Source organism: Haliotis asinina, chromosome 9 (genome assembly GCF_037392515.1).
Source record: "Haliotis asinina isolate JCU_RB_2024 chromosome 9, JCU_Hal_asi_v2, whole genome shotgun sequence".
Taxonomy (NCBI): Eukaryota; Metazoa; Mollusca; class Gastropoda; order Lepetellida; family Haliotidae; genus Haliotis; species Haliotis asinina.
In genome coordinates this window covers 60,452,033-60,465,028 of record NC_090288.1, presented here as the reverse complement: position 1 = coordinate 60,465,028, position 12,996 = coordinate 60,452,033, and the positions used below count along the sequence as shown (strand labels likewise).

The 12,996-nt window shown below is 38.9% G+C and overlaps 1 protein-coding gene across 3 annotated transcripts in view; it reads right to left on the bottom strand.

Annotated features, from left to right (window-relative positions):
* The window catches only part of LOC137295521 (forkhead box protein P1-like), an 81,755-nt gene that overhangs the window by 39,661 nt on the left and 29,098 nt on the right, over window positions 1-12,996 (bottom strand). For 2 of the 3 annotated variants that reach the window (XM_067826894.1, XM_067826892.1), the window contains exons 2-4: window positions 10,475-10,648; window positions 4,386-4,643; window positions 3,198-3,459 (exon numbers count right to left, since the gene is read on the bottom strand). In XM_067826894.1, the coding sequence (XP_067682995.1) occupies window positions 3,198-3,459; window positions 4,386-4,643; window positions 10,475-10,639 (685 nt within the window). In that variant the 5' untranslated portion in view covers window positions 10,640-10,648. The remainder of the gene's footprint in view (window positions 1-3,197; window positions 3,460-4,385; window positions 4,644-10,474; window positions 10,649-12,996) is intronic. The other variant, XM_067826893.1, reaches the window with a different exon arrangement.

Sequence of the window (12,996 nt, the reverse complement as noted above, 5' to 3'; positions counted from 1 at the left end):
GTACCTAGATGTCAGATCCCAATGTATGTACTTAGATGTCAGATCCCAATGTATGTACCTCGATGTCAGATCCCAATGTATGTACCTAGATGTCAGATCCCAATGTATGTACTTAGATGTCAGATCCCAATGTATGTACTTAGATGTCAGATCCCAATGTATGTACTTAGATGTCAGATCCCAATGTATGTACTTAGATGTCAGATCCCAATGTATGTACCTAGATGTCAGATCCCAATGTATGTACCTAGATGTCAGATCCCAATGTATGTACTTAGATGTCAGATCCCAATGTATGTACTTAGATGTCAGATCCCAATGTATGTACCTAGATGTCAGATCCCAATGTATGTACTTCGATGTCAGATCCCAATGTATGTACTTAGATGCCAGATCCCAATGTATGTACTTAGATGTCAGATCCCAATGTATGTACTTAGATGTCAGATCCCAATGTATGTACTTAGATGTCAGATCCCAATGTATGTACCTAGATGTCAGATCCCAATGTATGTACTTAGATGTCAGATCCCAATGTATGTACTTCGATGTCAGATCCCAATGTATGTACTTAGATGTCAGATCCCAATGTATGTACTTAGATGTCAGATCCCAATGTATGTACTTCGATGTCAGATCCCAATGTATGTACTTAGATGTCAGATCCCAATGTATGTACCTAGATGTCAGATCCCAATGTATGTACTTAGATGTCAGATCCCAATGTATGTACTTAGATGTCAGATCCCAATGTATGTACTTAGATGTCAGATCCCAATGTATGTACTTAGATGTCAGATCCCAATGTATGTACCTAGATGTCAGATCCCAATGTATGTACTTCGATGTCAGATCCCAATGTATGTACTTAGATGTCAGATCCCAATGTATGTACCTAGATGTCAGATCCCAATGTATGTACTTAGATGTCAGATCCCAATGTATGTACTTAGATGTGTCTGACATCACTAGTGCACATGCACCTTGCTTCAGCAGTAATCACATGTGTCTGACATCACTAACGCACATGCATCTTGCTTTTCATGATCTTTCTTTACTTGCCAACAAAGAAGTTGAAAGAAACTGGAAAAACACACAATAAATGATGGCACTTCCTTAATCAACTTTTTAAATCTTTGTGACAAAAACAATGTCGGTTTTTCTAGTGCTGGTCTGTTGTTTTAATTGCACTCTGGTTCGATTCTTTTATGTCTGTATGTTTTTGTGTTAGATTGCAATTCATTGGTATCAATTTGTTTCAAACGGAGTGTAGTGATTGGAAACTTAGTAAACTTTCAAATACAATTGTTGACTAAATCACATTTCTTTGTCATTTGTGTTTTCACACCAATTTCTTCAAAATACACAAAAACATTTCAAGTTAACTTTTTGTTTTTACTTGGGAATTTACCTGTAACAAGGTGTATTTAAAAGCAAACAAATCTTTCCAACAGTTTTTCTCCTTGTTTCCCTAGCTGAACACATTGAAGGATTCTTGCAATGTTATTTCAAGGAGTAATGATATGATCTCAAATCAACCATAATATAATAATTCAGTTTGCTTTTCTTTTCATTGTCTTAGAATTCTGTTCAGGCAAATCCACAATCAATACAAAAACAGTTGTATTTTATTGAAACATTTTGTGTCTATCTCTTACATTAAATATCTGTTAGCTGCTGTCTTCATTGCAAAGTATCTGTGATAAACAAGCGCAACAGCTAGAAACAACTGATTTAGTCCTCAAAATGGAATAAAATATTCATATTCTTCGGCGATAACTGGGATCTTTTGGTACCATTGGTGAAAAGAGCATAGTTATGATTGTGTTGTGTTTTGTTTTATGAAGTCAAAAGAAAGGTCTTTCCATGTCTGTGTGACCAACAGAAAATATTTTATGAAATTAGGCTTAGGAGTTATTGTCTCTTCAAATACCTTGAGGCAGTTTTCTTCAAATACAACAAATATCAAAAACAATCTCGTAGGAATGAATCTACTTAAAACTTCATAGTGAGTTTAGTTTTACAACGCACTCAGCAATATTTCAGCTACAGTCAAGTCTCGTTAATCCAACCTCTGTCTATCCCACAATTGGCTTTATTTGACACTTCTGTTGGTAACAAACTGAATAAAGGTTATTTTGTCTCATCTGATAATCCAACATCCTCATTAATCTGACAGTTTGCTGTGCAACAATGTGGGATTAACATGACTTGACTCTATATGGTGGTGGTCTGTAAATAATCAAGCCTGGACAGGACAATCCAGTGATCAACAGCAGAAGCATCAATCTGTGCAACTGGGAACCAATAACAGGTGTAAAGTAAGTCAGCGAGCCTGACCACCTTTCTTGTTAGTGACCTCTTTCGACAAGCATGGGTTACTGAAGGCCAATATTCTAACCCGGACCATCACAAGTATTTAAAACTAAAACATTTAAGTAATCAAATGTCATGTTTTCAATCCATCATGCTTATGTTTCTACTACAACATATTTCTTTGGCTTAACTCCAGAGCAAGATCTGAATACCATGTGATAGGTGCACATGGGCATTAATGTGGTTTACAAGGGAAGAATCAACACACACTATTTGTACAGCTATGGTATTGAACAATGATGCAAATGATCTCTCTTGCTAATGTAAATCTGACAAACATGTTCAACACCATTCCCAACATAGCTTGATTATATCCTTCTTATAATCTTGGACTTGGTAAAATGATCGCCAGGCATCAGGAAAAGATTGACAGTGTACATTTTAATGTGCACTTGAAAAACATGAGTCAAAGAATGATCATACAAACTGACAAAAGGAAAGATATTGGAGAGAATGGGCAAGATAACAAACATAGGTGTGGACCTCCCTTGTGGCATTTTACTGATGGGCTGGACAAGCTGGTGAGGTCAGGGGAAACAGTTCATGAACCTACCTCGTGGCATTACAATGAAGGGCTGTATCAGAAGAAGAAGAAATTGGGTGAGACAGGTTGTGGACCTACCTTGTTGCATTTCACAGAAGGGCAGGATAAAATGAGTGAGTTAAGGTGAGATAGGTTGTGACCCTACCCATTGAAAGGATGAATGAACTAAAGAAGAGATTGATTGTGGCAGGCTATGAACCTACCTTGTGCCATCCCACTGAAGGGCCGGATGAGAAGGGACAAGAAACAGGGTGAGACAGGTTGTATATGAACCTACCTTGTGGCATCCCGCTGAAGGGTTGAACGAGACAGGCCAGGAGGTACTGCCGTTGTTGGAGCTGGATCTGTTGGATTTGCTGAATCAGCTGTTGCTGCTGGATGGCCAGTTGCTGCAACTGCTGCTGTGCATGCTTCCCACTCTTCTGCTTATCTTGCTGCTGCTGCTGCTGCTGGATCAGCTGAGATTGCTGGAGGACATTCAGCTGTAGTTGCTCGTTGAGCTGATGGAGCACCTGCTCGTGAAGCTTCTGCTGCTGCTGCTGGGATGTAAAGGAACGTCCATCAAGCCAAGGTCACCGGTCAACGTTCATATAGTACAGACCCATTCCAGTTATGTAAGGACACGTGATGTAATTTCCGTAGACATCCATGTTAATTCAGTGTAGCATAAATATTTTTCATGAATGTATTTTTTTAAGATTCAAGTCAAATTGTGCACATTTGTGAAGAATCATCTTACCTACAATCACATAATGTCTGTCTAATTTTGCAGTGATAATAAAGTAGAACTGTCTTCCTTTGCTACTGATCACTTCTCAATAACTGAACACTTACATCAAATACCATGTTGATTTATTCTTTCATAATTACATCTTCATGCTTAAGTCATTAAAATCAGGGCAAATGGGTAATTAGCCTGAACAAGTTACTTTCTTAAAGTCGCTTGACTTTGGCGGGTGACTTTTGAAAAAAAAAATTGAACCCCTGCAGAGATGATTTCACATTTGGCTGTCAAAGATCCACCGTAAACTCGCTTCAAGAAAATTATTTATGCCATACTAAATTAACTCTAAGTCTGTGAGAAATATCTAAAGTGTCCAAGCATAACTGGCACACGTCTGTAGTTAGGTTTGGACTAAAATTTCCTCCAAACAGGGGTGAGAACTGACTTGAGTTAGCAGGGTCAGTGAGGGAATCATACATGGGCATGCTGGAATATTTGGGTCAGTTACACACACTTGCACAGGTTCAAGAGGATTACACATTAAGCATCATAAGGTTTGTTATTTTGTCGCAGTAATATTAGCGCCATCTGACTAGGGCCTGTAAATTATCATAGTTGGATTGGACAATCCAGTGACTGAAGTAAGTTACAACCAACACTGACAGGGTATATGACATCACATGTATTCCTGCCAACATGCTTAATAAAGGTGATTGCCATAGCAACTGAGTTTCACTGTACCTGATGTTGTAGCATCAATGTCTGCTGTTGTTGCATCATCTGTTGCAGCTGTTGCGGGGAAACTCCTTGCTGTTGCAGTAGCTGCTGCACCTGTTGCGGGGAGAGGCCGTGTTGTGCAGCCATCATCAGCAAGGGCTGCTGGGATAGGTTGGTCAGCAGCGGAGAAGAGTCCGATGCAGACTTCAACTTCCGTTTAGCAGCTCCCACTAGGCTGGAGGAGTTCTTCCCAGGATGAACACCCTGAGGAGATTCTGAGATCTGAAAAGGGAGAGCGCTCTGTGTAATACTGTAAAACATGTTGGTTTGAGGAAAATTGACTCATAATTGAAACAGATGACATAAAAGTGTGCAAACTGTGTAAATCTGCACAGTGATCAGATTTAGGCAGACTTCAGAACTAACAAGAGTCATCAGAAGATGACATATCCCTACATGTTTGAAAGGACAAATCATCTGACAGTTACTTATTGTGTTTTTAGACAAGTTTGAATTGTTTCCATGGAAGTCATGAAAAATATAAACGCTATATATCTGTAATCAGAAAAAGTCACCATTTCAAGATCTGTCTCATATATCTGTCAAGATCCTTTGAAAGATATGAAATGGTTTTCGAGTTGTTATCCAGAAACGAAGTGCGAAACGTGTCCAAGGAACCCGAGATAATAAAAAACACACAAAAACCTGTAAATATCAAAAGGCATCACTTTGGGGTCTGCCACATATATCTACCAAGTTTTACTGACAGGTATTAAAATGTTTTGAGTTCTGCTCCGGAAACGAAACAAATCCCTCACTCTTGAGACTAAGTTTGAAACGTTTCCATGGAAACGCAGAAAATAGAAAAACACAAAAACCTGTAAATACCAAAAGAGACCACTTTGGGGTCTGCACACATACCTGCCAAGCTTTGCAGAAAAATATTCAACGGTTTTTGAGTTCTGCTCTAGAAATGAACCCATCCCACCATTAGACTAACACCAAAATGTTCCATGGAAAAACAAAAACCAGACCAAAATAACAAAAGAGCATGTCTAGACTGCTCTGTTCCAACAAAAGACGGTACTCTGTGGACAGAATTAAGTGGTGCGGGGTTCTTGCTTGTTGTACCTCAGCAACAAATCTCACTGATTATATAATGAAACAAAATAGGATGAAATGTGCCTTGCCATACACACATACTGCGTTTTTAATTCTATTTCCTCTGTAAATGTGTGACTGAAAATTAAAACTGGGCAATTGTCTTCTTTGTGTAGTGTTGGGTACTCTGTGAGGATATCTCAAACAAAGAAAACCTACCTGAAGCTGTTACAAATTCTTCAAACCAGAAACCAAGGTGGGGAGACAATTCAGTGCCTTTCAAATAAGTGATTCTGTCATTATCATGAAAATGCAAAGCCTAATATGTTAAGAACCTAAGGGAAAATGGAATATTTTGTTGAAGTCAATAAATCTCAAACTACCACTTTTATCTAAATTTACTTCTGTTTTCAAGGTATGATACTAACATGTTCCACATGCAACCTTCAACAAACCCTGTAAACTGTGGCAATCACACCAATAACACAGTTCCGCACTTGGTTCACTCCTTCCATACAAGTCATTAGGTTTGCTCCCAACTAAATATTCTGGCCCCACCAAACCCATACATCAGAACCAGCGGACGAACAGATTCTTTCTTTCAGCAAAAGTTCTGATAATGATTCCGAACAATAGTTCCTGGAACCACAAAACATACTCTTCCATCCCAATCCTGAATCTAAGTATGTAAGTTCTGAAAACTGAGAATACTGAAGTACTCTGAAAATAATTCCTGACAATACCCAGCCCCTTGGTATCTCTCTTCCTGGAGGGTTTGTCGGCAAGACTACTTCCCTAGAGAAGAGTTCTGACAGCTGTTCCCACAAATAATAATTGGAGCAAACCCTATCAAATTTGGAACACGTCCTCAGACCCTCCACCCAATGAAGTTTTGACAATAGATTCTGACAATGATTACTGACAATAGCTACTGAAAATGGTTCCTGACAATGGTTCCTGACAATAGCTCCTGAAAATGGTTCCTGACAATGGTTCCTGCAGTTCTCAATGAACGACAGCACCTGTTACCAGATCACTTCCCGGGAGCCCTGTTGCCAGACTGTACTCCTACGAAGAACAACATCTGATTATATTGAATAGATATCTACAAATTGTTAAGTCTCTAGGTAAACACGTCACGTAAATGCGCTTGTTTAGCTGTTTAGGAAAGCTATTTAGAACCCATAAACAAAAGCCAGCGTGTTTACAGGTTTGAAATCACCTGACAAATTCCCGTCTAGATTGCCTCATATATTCACAGGATGTTTACGTTTCACAACCACACAACTTATCAACAAACCAAACTTCTGGACAGACATACTTGAAGATTAAATCACATTTACATTATCTTTGAATTCTTAACAATATTAACAAAAAAAACAAAAAAAAACATTTCTACACACGAGCACATCGCTCATGTTTCCTTCCTTCAAGGTATCACAAAAAACAGTTTTCATATTACATACAAAACTAAATCATAAATATTGATATTTTCACATACCCTATAAAAATTGTTCAAAAACAATAAAATGTGACATTTAAATATCTTTATGTTCCCTCCCTATGAGTGTAACTGATGTACATAGATTTCTTTCATTCTGTTTTATAGCAAACATATAATTGACCCTCAATAGTGTACATGCTGTATTTACCAGCTGTGAAATAAATCCTCTTCACTGAAATTCCACTTGTCATATTTTCAGAGAAAAGTGTTAATGCCTACCTTAGCAATATCCAATAACACCAACACTGTGAACACCAGTTTTGCTTCACAAAATGCACTAATCCCCGGAAGCAAACCTCAGTACTAGTTTGTACTCAGCAACACCACAGATCAACAATGAAAGCAAAAAACAATTTTCTACGATTGAATTGATAATGGAGTCTATTGATTCAAATTAAAAAAAGTAGCCCTGACACTGATAAGCTTAAGAAATGACAAAATGTTGATTTTTTCCCCCGTTTTGTGTATTTAACTGAAATGCTAAATTAATGCTATTAATAAGAATGCTGTTGACTGGTTGATAATAATCAACAATTTTTCCCAACCTCAACACTACTATGTACAAAACAGAAAAAGGTGAATTAGGTGTTTGGTGAATTATCATGGAATGGACACAAATATTACACTATGGGGAAATAAAACAGTATTTTTTTAACACAAAATATCCTACTTCACTATATTTTATACTGGATATTTACACAAAGAAAACAAAAAATGAATACTTTAATGCAGGTAGCTAATGAAAGCAGGAAACTAGCAAAGCAAAGTAAGGCAACAGTTACGTTTCAAGCATAGCCTTCACACAAATGGGGCCTTCTGCGTTCATAACATAGTAACATTATCATATGACCTCATTATCTTGGATCACATGGTCAAGGGAGACCAGAAGTACATTCTTTACCATCAATACAAATCAATAGAACAACATGATACCACATTCCTGGTGATTATCTGCTTGTATCCACTGACAGGAGAATCACAAATTCCTACCCGCTGAGGAAGAGACGACAGCACCAACACAAAGACAATGTCCAGATGAGGAAAATATCACCACATTTCTAAAAGTCAGCATCTTCGATTATCAACAAATATAAAAATCGTCCAAGTTGCAGAATGGACATCTTTTGACGAAGGCTGAGTCAGAAGAAAGTACGTTTACACAGTGTTCCTTAGTAAATAGCCAGGAGTTGACTTTGTCCCCCTGATTTGGTTTTACAGCTCCACAGCCTGCTGGAGGTGGCTACAGTTGCCCACTGCGTGAATGTAACTACCACCACCTCACTGGACCTAGCATGTTACTTTCTCTAGTTTGTGTATTGAGATGTTCCGAGTTCGCTGGGTCTTGCCGCTCTGATCTTGTGTAAACATGTGCCAAGCCACTGATAATGAGAACTCAAAGAACAAACATACACTGCTTTGGCAAAAAGGGAAACAAAATTTTGCCACGAGCCCTCGAAGCATTCGATCGATCACAAGGCAGACCGCTAGGACATGATGAAACAAACACTTTGTCCATCCACAAGTAAAAAAACACCCTTTGCAACCCCCAATCATGCAATATTCACACAAAATGCCTGTATCTAAAATACCATAAGGTTGAAACTTCCTGAATAATTGTGTTTAATATCGGTCCTGATGGCAATTAATGACTTAAAGAAGTGCACAAATACCCCAGATTTTCAGTTTTTCTTTGATAGCACGTTTAAACAAAAACAGATTGGAAAATGTTTGAACGGGTAAAGTGACACCTAAAAGCGTTGTGTACTAATAGCTGTTAATGGGTGACTGAGCTTAGTTTTACACCACACTCACCAATAGTCCAGCTCTAAAGCTGCGGTCTCTAAACAATTGAGACTGTAACAGACAATCCTGTGATCAACACAATGAGCAATGACCTATGCAACTGGGATACGATGACATGTGTCAATCCAGTCAGCAAGCCAAACTACCCTTTGAGTCGCCTCTTATGACAAGCCTGGGTTCCTGAAGACCAATTCTAATGCGGATCTTCACTGATTTTGGACAGTCAGCTTGAAGAGCATTGGCAAAGTCTGTTAATAAGAAATATCCACACTGAGGCTGATTGTCAAACACTTTAATAATTAACTAGATTTGTTTGTCTCTTGCAACACTGAAGGCAGCAGCACTCTACCTGTTCAGAGGCATTCTGGAAACAGTCATCTGTAAACAGTCTAATATGGGCATACCACTGGTCGACAGCATGATCAACAACCCTGGTTGCTAGGGAAGAGTGACACACAATCAGACACAACCGTGACCAACAAGCACTAGTGGGGACTGACCGCAGGTGGTAACCCTAACAAATACTGTTTGTGCATAAAGGACAGATACACACACTGAACCTCCCTATACACACACTGACCCACTCACACATACGTATGCACAGACCCTTATAACCAGAACACACACTGACCCTTATTACACACAAATACACCATTCCTACACACACTCCCCTTCTAACACACATTCACCCTCATCACAGATATACACACTGACCGCTATAACCCTCACATTACACATATACACACTAACCCTCACAACTAACACATCCACACAGACCCTCACACACACTGACCTTTCCAACACACATTGACCATCATAAAAACACACACACGCACCCCCTTCCAACACACACACTCGCAACACATACACTCTCACAACAAACAAACACTCACTACACATATACACATTGACCCTGACAACAGTCACACACACTCACTCACAACACACACACAACACTGACCCTCTCAACACACATACACCATACACACTGACCCTGACAACACACACACATCTTCACAACACACACACAACACTGACCCTTCCAACACGCATACACACTGACCATTTTAACACTAACAAACAACAAACACACATTGACCCTCACAACACACACACACACACTCTCTCTCTCTCCCCCTCTCTCTCTGACCCTTCCAACACACACTGACCCTTATAACACTAACCCACATAAAACACAAACACACACAAACACACACACACACAAAGCACACAAGCATTACAACATGTACACACACACACACACACACACACACACACACACACACACACACACACACACACACACACACACACACACACACACACACACAACACACACTGACCCTTAAAACACACACATACACTGACCCTCTCAACAAACACACTCACAACACACACTCACAACACATATACACACTGACCCTCACAACTGACACACACGCTCACAACACATACACTCACACATTGACCCTCTTAACACACATGCCCCATACACACTGACCCTCACAACAAACACACATCCTCACAACACACACAACACTGACCCTTCCAACACGCATACACACTGACCCTCATAACACACACACTCGCTGAATCTCATAACACACTCTCTCTCACCCTTACAACATACATACTTACGCTTATATCTCTTTCTCTCTCTCACTAACTCACTCACTCACACTATAAAGCTTGATGCAACTGTTACCTGACGTGATTCGTGATGCAGGTCGCCATTTCTTGAGTCTCCATTCAGAAGTGCTGCCCCAACAGCAGCAGCGTCTCTAGCAGCGTCTCTGGCAGCGTCTCTGACGGTGTCTCGTCCAGTAGACAGGTTGATGGCTGTGTCCTGGTGCCCCTCTTCTTCCATCATGCCATGTTCCTGGAAGCAATCAAATAATATATATTGTATTTTGTAACACATCTCCAGAAATACCATTATCCTTCACACACAATACCAAACCCTGGTCATCTAATCCTTCCAAGATACACATTCAGTTTAAAATCTTCTCCATTTCATTTTTCTGTAAGAATAAGCATGACTTCTGTTTTCAGTCATATGTACCAAAGACTGAATTAGAAAGTAATATATTTTAGGAATTAACTTCTTTTCACAGTTCAACATCCAAACTGTAAGACCTATTCATCCAAGCAACATTTGCTTTTTATCTCAAAAGCAACCATATTAAGTTCTACCTGCCTAAAAATGTGAGCAATTAATTTTTCATACCTAAGAATGTTTCTGAGCTCTAAACAATAGGGACTTATCTGTCATCTCCTTTTGTACATGTGTGAAATATTAAAACCTTGCATTCTTCATTTCTTTATGTTCAGTTCCAACAAAGAAGTGGACCAAAAGAACATGACAGAAGGCATATGTGGTTAAACATGTAGACAACATGTCAGAAAACAATGTATCAGACTACATGAAAAACATTTGAATTAAATACCTAAGAGAAAAAAAAGTGATACCTGTTTTGTAGATAATTTAATGACGGAATCAAGAAGCTAATGGAATTAATCATTAACTCATAAAATGGTAAAAGCAATTTGGGAGTGTTGGGTGGGCTTCACTGATAATATGTCTTAACTCCCACTCCTTCCTAATGTGTCCTTTACAGTGCTGGTGTTACATACTTTCACTTATGGCTACCTCTACAGCAGTTTTTATACAAAAATGCCACTCATTTCAATAAACAGGATACTATAGAACCACTTACAAATAAATTGTTTGATCAGCATTGTAAGTAGTTAGTGACTCAAAAATGAAACATACAACTTCATAGAGGACAAACTCTTCTTTATTGCACAGAACAACATTTCAATGTAGGTTCTTACTTCAAGCTAAATGTGAACAGAACCAGATTGTATTAACTTTTAGCTTGATACTGATCTAAGAACTTACATTGACACATAACTCTGTGTAATAAATAAGAAGTTGCCATCCATAAAGTTGTATGTATCACTTCCAAATAAACACAAGCTTGTCTTAAATAATCGGTCCAACTGAACATGTATGGAATAACATGATATTCAGAGGGGCTCATGTTCCTTTTATACATGTGAGTGAGTGGGTGAGTGAGTGAGTGAGTGAGTGAGTTTAATTTTACACCGCATTTAGCAATATCCCAGCTATATGGCAGTGGTCTGTAAATAATCAAGTCTGGACCAGACAATCCTGTGATCAATAGAATGAGCATTGATCTGCTCAATTGAGAACTGATGACCTGTGTCAGACAAGTCCGCAAGTCTGACCACCCGTTCCCATTGGTTGCCTCTTACGAAAAAGCATAGTCGCCTTTTATGGCAGGCATGGGTTGCTGAAAGCCTATTCTACCCCTGGACCTTCACGGGTCTCATACATCTGAGGGGCCCTGAGATCCCAAATATTGTCAATAAATTTCTCCCAATTCAAAGACCTGACCATGCTTATGTTCCTACATGATGTCCATCATTGATTATTCTGGCCTCAGACCAGCTATCTAACATGGAGTTAATGGGTCAAGGTAGACTTTGTAGCTCATGTGAAACTTCATGGATCGTTTTCTGAATGAACTGAATTGGAATTCAAAACAGTCAACAACTTTCAATGTGGATGGTTGAAAAATGACTTTTTCAACATTTCAACATCTTGTGACTACTTCTAATATGGACAACAAATCTGAAGACACTTCAAACTTCAGTTCAATTGGGTTTGAGAAAGGGGGTGAAAGCATTGATGGCGCAAGACAGGTAGTATTTTTAGTATTATTAACAACAACTATCATTTCTATCATTCTTACTGAAGCTCAATAGGAACAAGAGCATCATTGCCAGAGTAACCTAAGGGAATAGGTAGCTTCTGACTTGATAGAAGTATGGATGCATTAAAATGAATCCTTGAAAATTCATATGCATAAACACAATTGATGACTGTACCAACACACACTCCAAATATCAATAAACATACACAATCTACCCATCAGCTGGAAGAACTATCATCGTGGGTCTTTTGATGCCATTACACGTAAATCATACTTCCAGATATCTCCAATTCAATACATCAACTTGCTTTCAGACAATGACACATAAGCATATTTTGAATTGACTTTTGGTCCACCTACTATGACAGTATTTATGGAAATCTGTTTGCAGGTAACCTATGCTTGAGTTAAGAAGGTCAAGTCAAAGGTGTTCCTATCTTTGAGGCTGTAGAATCCAGATCTCACCAGGTGTCACTCTTAAAAATAT